The sequence below is a fragment of the Cololabis saira genome, chromosome 21 (assembly GCF_033807715.1).
Source record: "Cololabis saira isolate AMF1-May2022 chromosome 21, fColSai1.1, whole genome shotgun sequence".
NCBI classification, from domain to species: Eukaryota; Metazoa; Chordata; class Actinopteri; order Beloniformes; family Belonidae; genus Cololabis; species Cololabis saira.
In genome coordinates this window covers 3,166,868-3,185,899 of record NC_084607.1, presented here as the reverse complement: position 1 = coordinate 3,185,899, position 19,032 = coordinate 3,166,868, and the positions used below count along the sequence as shown (strand labels likewise).

Below are 19,032 nucleotides of genomic sequence, written 5' to 3'. Positions count from 1 at the left end.
GTGACTCGACTCGACACACCCTTGTTTTTGCGCTTTTCCACTACGGGCTGAGGCGGGTGGAGGCGTGCCGAGTAGATACTTTTTCTGTAACTATTCTGCCGAGGTTCTAAGCGGCTGAGTCAGCCCTGGATCTGACGTCATCACAATACACGCCACTGATTGGTCAGACGTTTGAATCAGGAAGCGGGGAATGTGAAGTTAATCAAACTTCTGAACTAGTTAGTCCTCATGAAACTATCACATGTTAACAGATGACAGGGCAGCCCTTCCTGAGTTCTGTCAGGGGGGTCGACTGTCCTGGGAACAGCTGAACCATTGTCCGTTGGACCATCTGTTAAAGACCCCCATGAAGGTTGGCCTGGTGACTTCCCGGTTTGTCAATGGCCCATTGTCTTTTGGACGCATCTGTTCAGACTTCCTGTTTTAGTTCAGGAAGGCATTTGACCTATGTGACCCGTTGTTTTTAAAGACTTTAAGCTAAAGATGTCTGTTTGTTTCTGCATACCACAGATTAGTTCATCTTTAACTGAAATGTCACATGTGTGACCTTTTTTTTTTTTTTTTTTTTTTTTAAAGATTTTTTTGGGCTCTAGTGGCCCTTTATTGGAGATGCAGACTGGAAAGGGGTAGAGAGAGAGAACGGGGAAGACACGCAGCAAAGGTGCGCGGGCTGGATTCGAACCAGCGACCGCTGCAGGAGGAGGACTGTAGCCTCAGTATATGAGCCGCTGCCTAACCCACTGCGCCACCGAGCGGCCCATGTGTGACCTTTTTTAACCTCGATGTCTGTTACCTCCGTCTGTTTCCTGTTTTCGCCCAATTGTCCATTGTCTGTCTATGACTGACAGTCCGAATATGGTCATTTTCCTGTCACAGTTTCTCAATAAAAGCTGATGCAGAGGAGCCAGCAAGCATTCGTCGAGAGCATCCATAAGAGAGCCATGTTGCTCTGCAAGCTCCGACTTTGCTTCCCTTCTGCAGAAGGCCTTAAAAATCATTCTAACAGTCTGTGTCTTTCCTGGTTATGAATTTATGTTATGTTGATTTTGGGACCCAACAGGAATCAGCGCAAGAGCGCCTCGCGACTTCTTCATTTTATTCAACAGGCAACGGCAGCGCAGAAGTCTGTTTCATGATCCAACTCTGAGGTGCAGATGTTCATAAACCTGGTGCTGAGGAGAGAATTATAAAGTGATCTAGATGGAGATAAGGAACGACCAGATCTACCAGGAGATCTGTCACTTCATAGCTGCTCAGCTACCAACAGACTTTTCAGCAGCACCGAGACAAACAAACAAAAAAAAAAGCGTTGCCGCTTGAAGCTTCTCTCTCTCTCTATTTTTTAACTTGATATGGAACACAAGCCACAGACCCAGTAGCACATCTATCATCTACTCCAGGTTCTACATCTTTAGTGTCTTCTCCGTTTAGATACACAATCAAATACGTCACAGCAGCTTCGCTCCAACCTCCTACTTCTGATCTGGGTGTTTAAAAACAAACGAGGGCAAGGCGAGTGGAGGCGAGTCGAGTCGTGCTGAGTAGGTACTAGTATAAAAGCGCCATAAGTGGGCGAGGTAGGACAGAGACGGTGATATGGAGACAATTTCTTTATTCAGAGGTAACAGCAGATTATATAAACATTTTCTATGTAAGATTCAGTATTTCACTTAATCCGTTTTGCATCAAGGCTGCGCTCACTTTAAAGCGGAAATGTACAGGATTAAAGAGCAGAAATGGTCATGTAATCCCTAAACAGACAGGTATACTGCTAGATGAATATGAGGATTTGGGTTATCAGGTTCTGACCGGGTCAACAAACGTGCAGGATTTGATCACCGTCAGTCGGCTTCAGTGACCCAGAGTGAAAACATGCTAATCTGAGAAGTTATAATAACGGCACAATAAAGGAGGAAGAAGACGACGTCGATGATTTTCGCCAGCCTCCTGTAGCAGCCGGGTTTCCTCTGGTCCTTGTTCCGTCCAGCTGCTTTCAGCTGATCCAGGATCCGTTTCAGCAGGTTCTGGTCGCCGGGCCCAGCCGGCGGGAGGTCGGATTCCTGCTGGAGATCCACCTCCCCGTCTCCGGAGGACTCAGAGTCCAGGTCCACGAGGAAGTTGACCAGCATGGCCTCCAGGACGCTGACCCACACCAGACTGAAGACGGAGACGCAGTAGGACGCTGGAGGACGGAAGAAACCCGACCGAGGGGAGAGATGCACCGATCAGGATTTTCATTTACAACACTGACAACAATGTATTATTAGGTATCAAAATTAGGAGATAAGGGAGTGTCATGCCTTAGCGGCAGCCAACTTTGCAAACTCAATATTTTCCTTGATGTGAGAAACTTTCAAATATCTTATCAGCTTCGTTGTTGAAATTCTTTTGAATTCTGTTGAATTCTTTTTCTAAATTAATTTTTTGCGGTTGGATTTTCTGAGGTTGAACTTTTTGTGATTTAATAGTTTAACATTGAATTATTTGCAGTTGCATTTTTTGCAGTTTAACATTTTGCATTTGAATTTTTTGAGGTAGAATTTTTTTAAATGAATTTTATTGTTGTCGAATTTTTTGAGGTTGAATGTCTTTTAATTAATTTTTTGCAGTTGAACTTTTTGCGATTTAATATTTAAACATTGAATTATTTGCGGTTGCATTTTTTGCGGTTGAATTTTTTGCAGTTTAATATTTTACAGTTGAATTTTTTGAGGTTGAATTTTTTTAATGACTTTTTTGCAGTTTAATTTTCTGAGGTTGAACTTTTTGCGATTTCATATTTTAACATTGAATTACCGGTATTTGCGGTTCCATTTTTTGCAGTTTAACATTCTGCAGTTGAATTTTTTGCGGTAGAATTTTTTGCAGTTTAATATTTTACAGTTTAATTTTTTTAGCTTTAATTTTTTACGAGTTAATTTTTTGCCGTTGAAATTTTTTAATTAATTATTTGCGGTTGCATTTTTTGCAGTTTATTTTTTGCCGTTTAATTTTCTGAGGTTGAACTTTTTGTGATTTAATATTTAAACATTGAATTATTTGCGGTTGAATTTTTTGAGGTTGAATTTTTTGCGGTTTAATTTTCTATGGTTGAACTTTTTGCGATTTAAAATTTTAGCATTGAATTATTTGCAGTTGCATTTTTTGCAGTTTAACATTCTGCAGTTTAATTTTTTGCGGAAAATTTTTTTAAATGAATTTTTTGCGGTTTTATTTTCTGAGGTTGAACTTTTTGCGATTTCATATTTTCACGTTTAATTATTTGCGGTTGCAGTTTTTGAAGTTTAATATTTTGCAGTATTTTGCAGTATTTTGCAGTACTGATTTTAATTATCGGCCGATCCCGATCGGTTGCCGATCGATCGATGCATCTCCCCCGTCGGGGTTGATGCAGAAAGAACGCTGCGAGGGAAAGCACAGCTTTGTCCGGAGGCACCTACCCATGATGGGCAGATAGTCCTCGGTGGACGGCAGGATGTCCTTGAGGATCAGCAGGATGACGAAGATGGACAGCAGCACGGTGACCTTGAAGCTCAGCTTCTCCCCTCGGGCCTCGCTGATGAAGAAGGAGCCCACGTCCAGGAACAGCAGGAACAGCAGCGGCACGATGAAGTTGATGATGTACAGAAACGGCTTCCTCTGAAACGTGACCTGTGAAAGGATCCAGGCGGCTCAGAAACAGATGAAAACATCCATGAAACATCTGCACTAGGGATGGGCGGTTTGGACTAAAAAATGTATCACGATAATTTCTGGCATTTATCCCGATAACGATAAAAATGACGATAAAAAAAATACCAATTCAACTCCACCTTTGTAACTATAAATCTATCACCACATTCAGTCTTTGGAGCCAAATCACTGCTCCAAAAGATACTAAATACTACTAAACTACACCAATTAAAATGAATTATTAAAAACCAATTAAATTAGTTACACCTGTACTGCAAAACTGGAATGACTCAAATGAAACAAGTTTGAAATGTAAGAACAGATTCAAAGTACCTTGTCCTTCAAGTTTTCTCAGCTTATAAAATCACAAAGTAGAAAAAAATACAACCTGATAAATAAAGAAACAGGACAAATAAATAAAAATTCACTGAAAATAAAATCCTATCAGTGATGACCTCTTCTAATATAAATAAAATGTGCAAATTAACCTGTGGTTGGAACATGCCATAGATTAGATACTATTGCAATTTATTTTCGTAATAGTCAAACGTTATATAAAAACGTAGAGAAAAAAAGTTGAAATGTCGAGATTAATGTTGAAGTACAATTTCGAGAAAAAAGTCGAAATGTCAAGAAAAATGTTGAAATACAATATCAAGAATAAAGTCAAAATTTCGCCTTTTTTCTCAACATTTCAACTTTATTCATGAAATTTTGACTTTTTTCTCAACATTTCGACATTTTTCTCGAAATTGTATTTCAACATTTTTCTTGACATTTCGACTTTTTTCTCGAAGTGCATAATAAAAAAAAGTCTTCCCCTCTCAAATATTTTTTCTCCTGCATGGCCTTAATACTCTTCCGTAGGAACATGCCACAAATTAAATACCATTTAATTTTTTTTTTTGTAATAGTCAAACGTTATATCAAAATGTAACAACCATTTCCTTCTGTTTTTGCAGACTCTGCACATAATAGATAATGTTTGCTCCTCGTCTCTCTTTTTAAATCCAAACCAGTTCCAGAGCTGGAGTCTTGTTTAACAACGAGCTCCTCGCTCTCAGATCCGCCTTCCGCCATGTTTGTTACACAAAAACGTCACCAACGGGAATTTATCCTTTTTACCGCGAGATGACAAATTCTTACCAAGGGGAATTTTTTTGGTGGTTTATCGTGAACGGTAAAATATCACCCATTCCTAGTCCTAGTCCGGTATGGACTAAAAAATGTATCACGATAATTTCTGGCATTTATCCCGATAACGATAAAAATGACGATAAAATAAATACTAATTCAATATATCTCAGTCAGTCAGATCCGCCATGTTTGTTAAACAAAAACGTCATCAACGGGAATTTATTCTTTCTCTTTCTTTCTTTCTTTCTTTCTTTCTTTCTTTCTTTCTTTCTTTCTTTCTTTCTTTCTTTCTTTCTTTCTTTCTTTCTTTCTTTCTTTCTTTCTTTCTTTCTTTCTTTCTTTCTTCCTTCCTTCTTCCCTTCCTCTTTTCTTCCTTCCTTCCTTCCTTCCTTCCTTCCTTCCTTCCTTCCTTCCTTCCTTCCTTCCTTCCTTCCTTCCTTCCTTCCTTCCTTCCTTCCTTCCTTCCTTTTTCCCTTCCTCTTTTCTTCCTTCCTTCCTTCCTTCCTTCCTTCCTTCCTTCCTTCCTTCCTTCCTTCCTTCCTTCCTTCCTTCCTTCCTTCCTTCCTTCCTTCCTTCCTTCCTTCCTTCCTTCCTTCCTTCCATCCATAAATCAGTTTTACACAAAAACGTCATCAACGGGAATTTATCGATTTTACCGTGAGATACAAATTCTTACCGTGGGGAATTTTTTTGGCGGTATATCGTGAACGGTAAAATATCGCCCATTCCTAGTCAGAAACAGCCTCATCCATGAAACATCTGATTCTGCACAGAGACGTCCTCACCGTGTATCGGAGGATGCTTTTCGTTGAATTCCTCTGGAGAATAGTGAACTCGGCCGATTCCATGGCCACGAGTCTCCACTCTCCCTCCTTTATCTTTGACTCGTCGGGCAGGTTTGAGAAAGTCGTGCTGTTTTGGAACGTTCCTACTTTGATATAATCGTCTGTGCAGATGAAGAAACAAAGTCTGTTTACAGGAAACCAAATCCTGGCTCTTCTCCGACTCTCAAACTCCAACAACTCCACTGGCTCCCTGTCAAATCCCTCCCGACATCAGCAACATTGACTCACTATCAATGTTCAAATCCCACCTAAAAACCCTCCTGTTCAAACTGATCAAACTTTAAATCCCCCCTCGGCTACTGCTGATTCTGTCATGCTTTGGGTTTTATTTTGTCCCTCATGTTCTATGTCTTCAACTTGAAATAAATAAACAAATATGAAATAAAAAGAATTCAACCTGAAATACATCAATAAATATTACATTAAAAATTAAACCTGAAATAAATTTAAAAAAGTAAAAAAAAAAAGACTTCAACCTGAAATAAATTAAAAAAAGTAAATAAAAAACTTCAAGCTGAAATAAATAAATTAATATTATATTAAAAAATTCCACCTGAAATAAATACAAAAAGTAAATAAAAATTTCAACCTGAAATAATTGTAAAAAAGTAAATAAAAAAATTCAACTTGAAATAAATAAAAAAGTAAATAAAAAACTTCAACCTGAAATAAATAAATATTACATTAAAAAGTTCAACCTGAAATAAATAAAATAAGTAAATCAAAATTTAAACCTGAAATAGATTAAAAAAGGAAATGAAGAAATATAAAAAACTTCAACCTGAAATAAATAAATAAATATTAAATAAAAAACTTCAACCTGAAATACATAAATAAATATAAAATTAAAAAATCAAACTGAAATAAATAAAAAAAGGTAAATGAAAAACGTAGACCTTAAATAAATAAATAAATAAATAAATAAATAAATAAATAAATAAATAAATAAATAAATAAATAAATAAAAACTTCAACCGGAAATAAATGAATAGATATCAAATTAAAAATTTCAACCTGAAATAAATAAAAAAGTAATTAAAAAACTTCAAAAAACCTTCCATTTTGGGCCGCTCGGTGGTGCGGTGGGTTAAGCAGCGGCTCATATACTGAGGCTACAGTCCTGCAGCGGTCGCAGGTTTGAATCCCGGCCTGTGCACCTTTGCTGCATGTCATCCCCATTCTCTCTCTCTACCCCCTTCCAGTCTGCAACTTCAATAAAGGCCCATAATAGAGCCCAAAAAATCTTAAAAAATAAAAACTTCAGTTTTTTATATATTCTCCTCTGTGTCTTGTTCGTCGTTCTTCACAGTTCACGTATCTGCATTCTTATCGTAGTCATTGCTTTTTGGATTTTCCAACCTTGCTTGTTTTTTGCCTCACGTGTACCTTTGCTATTTCCGTGTACCGACCCTTGCCTGGATTAAACCTTGTTTTAAGGTTACAACTGTCACGTCGTGCATTTGAGTCGTACCATCTTGTGTTACGTTCGTGACAGATTCCTGATTTTATTGCATTCATATTGTGCTTTTTAATCAATGTTATAAAGGTGACCTTGAGTACGGGGCCGAGACCCGCCATTGCTGAAAATTAAAGAAACGCTGCAAATATAAAGAAACGCTGCTGTAAATAAAAGAAACGCTGCAAACAAAAAGAAACGCAGCTGGAAATAAAAGAAACGCCGCTGCAAATAAAAGAAACGCCGCTGCAAATAAAAAGAAACGCAGCTGAAAATAAAAGAAACGCTGCAAATATAAAGAAACGCGGCTGCAAATAAAATAAACGCTTTGCAAATAAAATAAACGCTGAAAATAAAAACAAACACAGCTGCAAATAAAATAAACTCTGCAAATATAAAGAAACGCTGCTGCAATTAAAAAAAAACCGATGCAAATAAAAAGCCACAACGGAAGTGAATTACCGGGGACTATTTTTGCTGATGCACCAGTGTTTTTTACGTGAGAGGAGAAGAAGAAGACGAAGAGGACGTAAGTGAAAAGGAAGAAATAAGAAGAGCGAGGAATAAGAAGAACAACGAACGAGAAAATAAGTGAAAAGATTAGTGTTCAACGTTGCTACGTGTAATTTTTAATGTGCAACACCGGTGCATCGGCAAAAATAGTCCCCGGTAATTCACTTCCGTTGTGGCTTTTTTATTTGCGTCGTTTTTTTATTTTATTTGCAGCAGGATTTATTTTATTTGCAGCTGGGTTTCTTTATATTTGCAGCGTTTATTTTATTTGCAGCGGCGTTTGTTTCTGTTTGCAGCGTTTATTTTATTTGCAGCAGCGTTTCTTTTTTTTTTACAGCGTTTATTTTATTTGCAGCGGCGTTTGTTTCTGTTTGCAGCGTTACTTTTATTTCCAGCAATGGCGGGTCTCGGCCACCGTACTTGAGTGCCCTGAAAGGCGCCTTAAATGAATTAAATCTATTATTATTCTAAGCAGAAGAAAGGATGGATGGATGGCGTTCCGGGGAGCCTGCAGAGGCTCCGGTGTCATTTACCCTGGCAGCACATGGACGACAGCGTGATGCTGCAGCGCTGCCGGTCGAAGGGGAAGCGGTACAGCTTGAGCTGGCAGGTGAAGGTCAGCCGCTGCCGCAGGTTTGCCAGAACCAGACCGCTGGGACTCAGGTGGACCAGCGGATCCTCCAGGACGCTGCCGGAGTCCGACGCGCTGACAACAACAGAGGATAACATTTTTTTAACTTGAATTTTTTTTTATTTAATTTTTTTTTGCAGTTGAATTTTCTAAGGTTGAACTTTTTGCGATTTAATATTTTAAAATATTTTAATTTACATTAATTTAATTATTTTCGGCTGAATTTTTGTTAACGTTGAAAAACATTCAGATACATCATTTCATTCATAAATATTACCGTATTTTCTGGACTATAAGCCGCTACTTTTTTCATAGGTTTTCAACCATGCGGCTTATACAAAGGTGCAGCTATTCTGTGGATTTTTCTTCCACCGCTTTTTTCTCTTTTTTTCTTCCTTTTTCCTTTTCTTTTTAATCTCGACATTTCGACTTTTTTCTCGAGATTGTACTTCAACATTAATCGACATTTTGACTTTTTTCTCGACATTTCAACTTTTTTCTCAACATTTCGACTTATTTCTCAACATTTCGACTTATTTCTCAACATTGCGACTTTTTTCTCGACATTTCGGGGCGCTCTAACCGGAATTAGAATCAAAACTAAGACAAAATAAATGCAAAGAAGAATACGCTACTTCTTCTTTAGCAGATAGAAGTAGAAGCAGATTTCAAACAGATAAATAGATAAATAAATAGCGGTTATTTTCTCTTGGTTCTGTCCCGTTTTAATCAGCAAAGTTGCTGCCGTGTTAAAAGACACTTAGGAAAGGATCTATTTAGGTACAAACATGTACATCATTTACAGTTCAAAATCCTTCTGTACATGTAGTAAATATCTAATCTAACAACAGAAATATCTGCGGCTTGCATATCTTTGTTTTTAAATAGAATAGATGCGACTTGTGTATCTTTTTTTTAATTATTTTTTCAAAAATAGAGCGGATGCGGCTTATATGCAGGTGCGGCTTATAGTCCAGAAAATACGGTAATTGCTAGAAATTCGATAATTTTCTTCTTTCAAAATCCGATGACAGATTTAGATGATTCTTCAACCCACATGGGCAGCAACAACTTCTTCTCTAAAATCATTGCTGATGTCTTCCCTTTTGGGCATTGTGTTAACGTGCCTCCTGATCATCAGTTCCTCAAGTGCATTCACCTGCAGCACCTGACTTTCCTCTACATTCCTTCATTTCTGGAAACAGAAGCTGATTTATTTTTTACACATTGTTTTAGACACCTGACGTAACTTTTGTTAAACATCTTTTTGAATAAGAAGCTGCACTTCTGCAGGACAGCACCTACTCCTCGTGGATGGAGACGTCTGGGATCCAGAGCGCCGATCTCGGGAGGGTCAAGCTGTCGATCCCGCAAAACTCGGAGGAATTCCACCTCAGGAATTCATTTAACCAGAACTGTGTCAAGAAAAAGGGAAATGTCTTAAATGTTCAGTGTTGACAACAACAAAAGGACATTGTGGTTTTGTTTCTCACCATGTTGATAGAGATGTGAAATACGACGCTTTGAGCTTTCTCGTCCTGCAGAACCAAGACCAACGAAGGGTAAATATTCAAAAAACATTTACAGAAAAAACGGCTCCAAAACAAACAACTCCTTGCTTACATCGAGTTTGTTTGAGTCCTTCTTAGCTCTGTTACTTCTTTAGGTTTTAGTTGGTAGGATTTACTCACGCTCTTTTGCTTTGGGGCTCTTTTTTTTGTGTTTGCCTGACTTCCTGTTTTATTTTGAAAATGCTGTCCCTTGTTTTTATACAGTAACTTTGACTCCCTCCGTCCTGATTGTACGACGGAGTATTAGGGCCAAACTAAGACAAAAAAAATGGAAATTACGAGAATAAAGTCATAATATAATGAGAATAAAGTCGTAAATTTACCAGAATAAAGTCGTAATGTTGCGAGAATAAAGTCGTAATAGAATAAAGTCGTAATTTTACGAGAACAAAGTCGTAACATTACGAGAATAAAGTGAAGTCGTAATATTATCGAGAATAAAGTCGTAATTTATGATAATAAAGTCGTAATATTATGAAAATAAAGTGGTAATTTATGAGAACTCTAACAGGAAGAGCATCTTCTCTCTGTGTTAAAATTAGGAATATTGAGCAGCATCTTGTGAAGTTATATATATAATAGTTATATATTTAATATTACGACTTTATTCTCGTAATATTAAGACTTTATTCTCAAAATATCACGACTTTATTCTCGTAATTTTACGACTTTATTCTCATAATATTATGACTTTATTCTTGTAATTTTTTTGTCTTAGTTTGGCCCTAATACTCCGTCGTATGATTGTTCACTCCTGTGTCTAAATATTTTAGAGTATTCACAAAAGCAAATCAGTTCACTTTACCAAGGTTTTTAGAGGTGAATCAATAATGTTTGCTGTCTTAATAAAAGTCAAGAAAGCCTAATTAGTCCTTTTAATGCTCAGGTCATCGCGATAGTAAGACTTTTTTCCAGTAACTGACACTTCAACAACCTCAACGTAAGGTGGGATGAGGGTGAGGGAGGAGGCAGCTCTCTGTATTTTAATTATGTTTTGTTTTAAACATCAGCAGATCAGAAATTGACTAACCCTACCTTTAAATGCTCCTTGTAGCTGCTAGAACGCTGCAGGACCAATGACGGATACGATTAGTGTTTTTTCCTTGACTTCCACCTGTTTAGTGGCTTCCAGTAAAGAATAAAGAAAGTACTGGGGACATATTTTTCTACTTAAAACACACCAGGACTGGAGATTTTACTTATGAGAGTACGCGGTATCTTTAGGATGGGCCTATTTGAAGATTTCTGATGGAGTCCTCTTAATGTCTTAGTTCTCTTTGTTTGGGTATCTAAAGTCTACATAAAAAATCATGCAAATGATTTGATGCACATCCAAACTCCAAACCAAAATTACCTGAATGGTTCCATCAATAAGTCCTGTTTACTTCACAAATGTAATGTGTAATGCTATTTTAGACGTGCTGATTTATTTCTGTGGTAAAATTGAGTTTTATGTAGCTTTCACTCACTGACATTAAAGGTTTGATTCTATTATTAAATGCAGAAGCTTCATTACACTCGAGGAGTTGAAACCTGGTGGGTTTAAAGACCTTCAATTAAGTAGATCTGGTAAAAACTGTGACATTTTATTCTGAAATGTGTGAAATGAGTCCAAAATTGGAAATTTAAGGCGATACTTGTGTAAGTGTGAATAAAACCAGAGACTACCGTATTTTCCGCACTATAAGGCGCACCACATTATAAGACGCACCTTCAATGAATGGCGTATTTTAAAACTTTTTCCATATACAGGACTATCATGGCTTACAGTTTAAGAAAACTCAAATATCCTATCTCAAAAAATTAGAATATTCTGGGAATCTTAATCTTAAACTGTAAACCATAATCAGCAATATTTAAATAGTAAAAAGCTTGCAATATTTCAGTTGATTTGTAATGAATCCAGAATGTATGACATTTTTGTTTTTTTAATTGCATTACAGAAAATAAAGAACTTTATCACAATATTCTAATTTGCTGAGACAGTCCTGTATAAGGCGCACCACACTATAAGGCGCATAAATAAATATATGGTAAAATACTGACTATAGTGGCTGGGGTTGAGTTAGGTATCTACCTGATGGAGCTGCTACAGGAAATGCTACAAAATCCTACAGCAAATGCAAAAAAAAAACAAAAAGAAAAGTACCGTATGTCAAACTTTATTAACAAAATAAAAACCAGCTTTGCTCCGTCTCGTCAAAGTCGCCATTATGCGAGTCAGCGTCGCTGCTGTTGTCTTGAACGTCTGTGACGATTCCTGACGTTTTTAGCGCCGTTATTTTATTTTATTTTTTTATTTTTTCGTTTATTTCGGCATGTTTATATAGACACATTTCATCTCCAGAACATTATACACTGCATACTCAGCACATGACGAAAAGGGTACGGGAGAAGCTGACGCTTATCAAAGTCCCGCCCCGTTCTATGTAAGATTCATGATCACATCAACAACAGAATTCAGTAAGATACATAGTTTACCACATAGCAATTTGTCTAATTTCATCCTTCACAGTCCAGATAGCATGTATGTTTGTACACGTGTCCAGTCCACTCATCCTGATCACCGTTCCTGTGATTTACTACTGTGTCCACTGTTCAGTTATTTTAATGTCCAAGCCTGTTTTTGCATGCAATCCACTTTGCAATGGAGGTGCGTGTGTCAATGCAGATTTTGATTAGTCGCTGTCCTCTGGCTCTCTAGCCGCCCCAGCCTTTGCCCCCTCCGCTCGTACTGACTTCATCTCCTCCCGAGCTTTGGACACCTCCGACCATACACTGGTCAGTCTCTCCTGGATGTCAGCGAGGCCAGAGAGCAGCTTTGCCTGATCAGCTCTCACTTTTCTCAACTTTTGTAGCATCCAGACCCCGCCAAGCCCTAGGATCACTAGGCCCACCGTCATGCCCGTGAATATATAGACGTCTTCCACGTCTTCTATATCCAACACCCCAAGACACACCACTTTCCATTTATTCCAACTGTCCATGGTGTATCCCGCCAAGAATGTCCCATCTGGACAGGCCGGTTCCCTTGTCCCAGCACGCCGTGTAGAAAAAATCTTGTCAATAGCATTTACTGACCAGTTCAGAATCTCCATTCTTGATTTTATGTTCTGCTTGGTCGTGATATCTGCTGTGCTGTGATAGAGCTCAATGTCACACACACACATTTTATAGTGACTTTGTTTAGTCTCCATGTTTTGTTTCCATGCTAGGTGCTCCCGTGCTGAATTTCCCACTCTTAACTTCCCACTTCTGTTAAACTCTAGTATCTATACTTCTACCTGAGTAATGAATGTGAATACTTTTCACACCTCTGCAGAGGAGACAATTTTTTAAACTTGAATTTTTTTTGGTTGAATTTTATTTAATTATTTTTTGCAGTTGAATTTTCTGAGGTTGAACTTTTTGCGATTTAATATTTTAAAGTTTAATTATTTTCGGCTGAATTTTTTTAACGTTGAAAAACATTCAGATACATAATTTCATTTATAAATATTCATTGCTTTTTTCTTTCAAAATCCGATGACAGATTTAGATGATTCTTCAACCCACATGGGCAGCAACAACTTCTTCTCTAAGATCATTGCTGATGTCTTCCCTTTTGGGCATTGTGTTAACGTGCCTCAACAAGAAACAAGAAGAAAAGTACCGTATGTCAAACTTTATTAACAAAATAAAAACCAGCTTTGCTCCGTCTCGTCAAAGTCGCCGTTATGCGAGTCAGCGTCGCTGCTGTTGACTTGAACGTCTGTGACGATTCCTGACGTTTTTAGCGCCGTTACTTCGGCGACACCAACTACATTACCCACAATCCCCCAGACTACAGTAACAGAAATTACCGTAATGATCATATATAAAGTCGCACTGCATTATAAGGCGCACTGCCGGTTTTTGAGAAAATTAATGGCTTTTAGGTAGTGTTGTCCCGATCGATCGGGTGGCCGATCGATCGGGCCCGATCACGTCATTTTCCTACGCTCTGCGTGACATCAGCACAACACAGTGACAGAAAACTATAACAGCCACAATGAATATCTGCTGCTATTCATTTCATGCTGTTGAGAATTCTGCACTACGGTTAAGCCAAAATGTATTTTGTAACCAGTAACCTCTCCTTCCAACACCATGTCAACCACATCACAAGGACTGCTTTCTTCCACCTGAAAAATATTGCCCGTCTCCGTCCATCACTCTCCTTCTCTACCGCTGAAACCTTGATCCACGCCTTCATCACCTCAAGACTCGACTACTGCAATAGCATCCTCTACGGTTCAACTTCCAAGGTCCTCAATAAACTCCAATATATTCAAAACTCTGCCGCCCGCCTGCTCACCCACACCCGCTCCAGAGACCACATCACCCCAGTCCTCCAGAAGCTCCACTGGCTCCCCATCTCTCAACGGATCCACTTCAAAATCCTTCTCCTCACCCACAAAGCCCTCCACAACCAGGCCCCCTGCTACCTCACCGAACTGCTCCACCGCTACACTCCCTCCCGCAGCCTCCGCTCCTCTGACGCCAACCTCCTGTCCCTTCCAGTCAGAACCAAGCACCGGACCTGGGGCGACAGGGCCTTCTCCATCGCTGCACCCTCTGGAACTCCCTCCCCAAAAACATCCGTGACTGTACAGACCTCCCAGCATTCAAATCCCACCTCAAAACTCACCTTTACAGAACTGCTTTTAATGTGTGATTACCGGTAATGTCCTGTCTCATGTTGTGTCCTTTTGTACTGTCCTGTGTAATTGTAATTTGTATTATGTGTTTTGTTTTAATGTAAAGCGTCTTTGAGTGCCCAGAAAAGCGCTATATAAATAAAATGTATTATTATTATTATTATTATTATTTTCATTTTCTTATTGATTGTGAGTTTGACTGGATGTCATTCAACTTTTAAACCTCGTAAGTAAACTACCTCCTTTTGAAGTGAAATTGATTTATTTTTGTTATTTTACTATTCTGAACTTTTTGTTTTAGTTTACAATTTCATGTTTCTACATTTTGTGGCACCAGAGCTGATAAGCTTTGTTTTGATCCAATGATGCAGTCAGTGAAAAAACAAAAATATGTCCATGTTGGAGAGAATGGACAATACAGTTTTTTACTTAATTTACTTTACTTTTTTTTACTTTACTTTTTTACTTAATTCTTTGCCAAAATGTATCTGATTGGGAAAAAGTATCGGAAATGTATCGGGAGCCAAAAAAAGTGATCGGATCGGGAAAAATCGGGATCGGCAGATACTCAAACTCAAGTGATCGGGATCGGATCGGGAGCTAAAAAATCCTGATCGGGACAACCCTACTTTTAGGTGCACCTTATAGTGCAGAAAATACGGTAGATTTGGTCAAAACTGTGACATTTTCTTCTGAAATGTGTGAAATCGAGTCCCAAATTGGAAATTTAAGGCAATACTTGTGTAAGTGTGTATAAAACCAGAGACTACCCATATTTTCCGCACTATAAGGCGCACCACATGACATTTTGACGCTTAAAACAACAACAAAATCCCAAATAACTAGAACCGTATTTTCAGCATTATAAGTGGCACCTTCAATGAACAACGTATTTTAAAACTGTTTCCATATATAAGGCGCACTGCATTATAAGGCGCACTGCATTATAAGGCGCACTGCCGGTTTTTGAGAAAATGAAAGGCTTTTAGGTGCCTTATAGTGCGGAAAATACAGTAGATTTGGTAAAAATTGTGACATTTTCTTCTGAAATGTGTGAAATCGAGTCCAAAATTGGAAATTTAAGGTGATACTTGTGTAAGTGTGTATAAAACCAGAGACTACGTCACATTAGGAAACTTTAAAAGTACAAAAACGCTTTAAAAAGATCAAAACGACGCTGAAACCAGTGACGGAAGACACTTACCACGTCTAAGATGCCGTACAGAGACATCTTGAGCTGGACCAGCGTGGAGCTGGTCCAGTTTTTCACGGGCCGTGTTATCTGCAGAGCTCTGTTATTCGTTGTCAGGTTTAAATGTTCCAGCAGCGCCTTGTAGGAGCAGTCTGAAGTCTGATTCCTGCAAACTCCTGCTCGGGGCCACAGAAACGCTCAGACACAATCTAATTCACAGTAAATGTCATAGTAAAGCCTCCATAACTCACCAATTAAAGCAAGAAAAGCAAGAATCCTTAGAGGTGCCATGGCTCGTTGCCTTCAGCCCCATCTCAGTAAACCCTTTTAAACAGTAAAGCTGCAAACACCAATGCAGCAACACAAAAGTGCAAATGACAGATCGATTCATCTCTTTAATTGCTCTGTCAAAGCGTAAAGAAGCGTCTTTGTTCATGAAATCCTTTTAATTGCTTGGTCAAAGAGTAAATAAGCTTCTGTGCTGCAGGGCTTTTGTTGGGAAGTGATTGAAAAAGCAAACGAACCAAACTTTTCTGTTGTGGACCTGCAGCTGCAGCCGTGTCAACATTTGAGGGTGAAATGATCAGGCGGGAGCGGAGGATGTGACCTTAAATTACCTGCGGTCGGTCAGGCAGACTGCCGTTATTAAAAACATCTAACCGCGCAGCTGCCACGTCTGAAACACAATACACCAAAACTTCCCTCGTGCTGCTCCAGAGCATGTTTAGGTCTGAAGTTGGGACTTTTAACTCAGTTATCTAGCCAGAAACAAGTCACGGTTCCTGCAACAAGAAATCTTGACGTATCTGAGCAGGAGACAAAAATATTCTCTCTAACAACAGCAGACATCCTTCATCCTGGGTGATGAGGTCAAATGAAAAAAAATTATCTAATTATGATAACAGTAGTCCTCTTCACCCAGTAATGCGCCTACAACAAGTTCCTCTGTAACAAAAATAATGTAACAAAGTAACTGCCGAATGCAAATGTGACATGAGGTATCTATCTATCTATCTATCTATCTATCTACAGTGCCTTGCGAAAGTATTTGGCCCCCTTGAACTTTGTGACCTTTTGCCACATTTCAGGCTTCAAACATAAAGATATAAAACTGAAGTTTTTGGGAAGAATCAACAACACGTGGGACACAATCATGAAGTGGAACGAAATTTATTGGATATTTCAAACTTTTTTAACAAATAAAAAACTGAAAAATTGGGCGTGCAAAATTATTCATCCCCCTTAAGTTAATACTTTGTAGCGCCACCTTTTGCTGCGATTACAGCTGTAAGTCACCTGGGGTTTGTCTCTATCAGTTTTGCTCATCGAGAGACTGAAATCTTTGCCCATTCCTCCTTGCAAAACAGCTTGAGCTCAGTGAGGTTGGATGGGTTGTGGGTGGAGTTAGTTTTATAGTAGCTAGTTTCTTTTAGATGTGACGCTTCTTAGCGTTTGTGAACAGCAGTTTTCAGTTCTTTCCACAAATTCTCGATTGGATTCAGGTCTGGACTTTGACTTAGCCATTCTAACACCTGGATATGTTTTATTGTGAACCATTCCATTGTAGATTTTGCTTTATGTTTTGGATCATTGTCTTGTTGGAAGACAAATCTCCGTCCCAGTCTCAGGTCTTTTGCAGACTCCATCAGGTTTTCTTCCAGAATGGTCCTGTATTTGGCTCCATCCATCTTCCCATCAATGTTAACCATCTTCCCTGTCCCTGCTGAAGAAAAGCAGGCCCAAACCATGATGCTGCCACCACCATGTTTGACAGTGGGGATGGTGTGTTGAGGGGGATGAGCTCTGTTGCTTTTACGCCAAACATCTTGCATTGTTGCCAAAAATTTTGATTTTGGTCTGATCTGACCAGAGCACCTTCTTCCACATGTTTGGTGTGTCTCCCAGGTGGCTTGTGGCAAACTTTAAACGACACTTTATATGGATATCTTTAAGAAATGGCTTTCTTCTTGCCACTCTTCCATAAAGGCCAGAATTGTGCAGTATACGACTGATTGTTGTTGTATGGACAGAGTCTCCCACCTCACCTGTAGGTGACCCCTGACCTCTGACCTCTGCAGTTCATCCAGAGTGGTCATGGGCCTCTTGGCTGCATCTCTGATCAGTCTTCTCCTTGTATGAGCTGAAAGTGTAGAGGGACGGCCAGGTCTTGGTAGATTTGCAGTGGTCTGATACTCCTTCCATTTCAATATTATCACTTGCACAGTCCTCCTTGGGATGTTTAAAGCTTGGGAAATCTTTTTGCATCCAAATCCAGCTTTAAACTTCTCCACAACAGTATCTGGGACCTGCCTGGTGTTGTGCCACACAGGTAGCTAAGCTGATCAGTTATCGAAGGCTATTAATAATTTTATTAATAATTAGTAATAATTAATAAAGTCGACTATTTATCAAATTGAATTATCAAAATGATAACAATTCTCGTATGGGGCACCACCCCGGGGCCTTAATCCAGGGAAAAATGATAACTTAACAGCAGAAAATCAGTCTCAGATGATTAAGGTTTAAGTATAGTATAATATAATTGAAGGGTGAGATTCGAGCACTGGCTCTGCTCAAACAATCAGAATGTGACCAAATTGCATGAAACAACAGAAACCACTCATTAAAAATCAATCAGAATTTATTTACATACGGGTATCAAAGCAGATTTAAATAAATACCCAAATAAATCCTGATGGCGCACTACATTATTATAAAACCATTAATTAACTAGAAAAACATCAATAAAAATGAAATGAAAGTTAAATGCATGGAATGAAAAAAAGAATCAAAGTAATAACAAAGATGATAAAGAACCTCTACAGTTCAAACGTGGCTGCGTTTTTTAAAGAAGCCGGGGCTCCCGTGGTATTTAAAGATGGCGAAACCCTCTTTAAGCCACGTGCAAATTTAGACCGGATGTTAATCCCGGTGTTTTAAACCGTGATCAACTGGCGAAACGGCGCCACCAAATGAACAAATAACCGTAATATGCACACAGTAATTTCATTAACGATAAATTCAGGTCTACACCGTTCTAAATGACTGATCGCCCAGAACGCAGCTCACGCGTCCTCGGGAGTCCGGATCTGAAGCTGCAGGCTCCGTCGCCTGCGGGCGCGGTCCTGCCGGGGGTTTCCTGGCGGGGATCCTCAGTTTCTGCGGCCGCCCAGTCTCTCTCCTGCTCCTAACTTCAAAGAAAAAGTGAACAGTGGCTGGAGCAACCTCTCTATCGCTCCCACTGGTCCTGACCGCGTCCTCAACACGCCTCCTCGCGGCGCACGGGGGGCCGGTTCCTCCCTTCGGAACGTCGGCTCGTCCCGTGTTGTGTCGCCG

The 19,032-nt window shown here is 39.1% G+C and overlaps 1 protein-coding gene across 1 annotated transcript; it reads right to left on the bottom strand.

Moving 5' to 3' along the window:
* Positions 1–1,700: 1,700 nt before the first annotated feature.
* LOC133422546 (5-hydroxytryptamine receptor 3A-like) lies at positions 1,701–15,987 on the bottom strand. Its single transcript, XM_061712568.1, has 8 exons — positions 15,948–15,987; positions 15,709–15,872; positions 9,748–9,792; positions 9,560–9,669; positions 8,157–8,329; positions 5,595–5,755; positions 3,441–3,651; positions 1,701–2,182 (listed from the first exon to the last, which is right to left on the bottom strand). Exons 1-8 carry the CDS (start codon positions 15,985–15,987, stop codon positions 1,842–1,844), a joined length of 1,245 nt encoding a protein of 414 aa, XP_061568552.1. The 3' UTR covers positions 1,701–1,841.
* Positions 15,988–19,032: the final 3,045 nt, after the last annotated feature.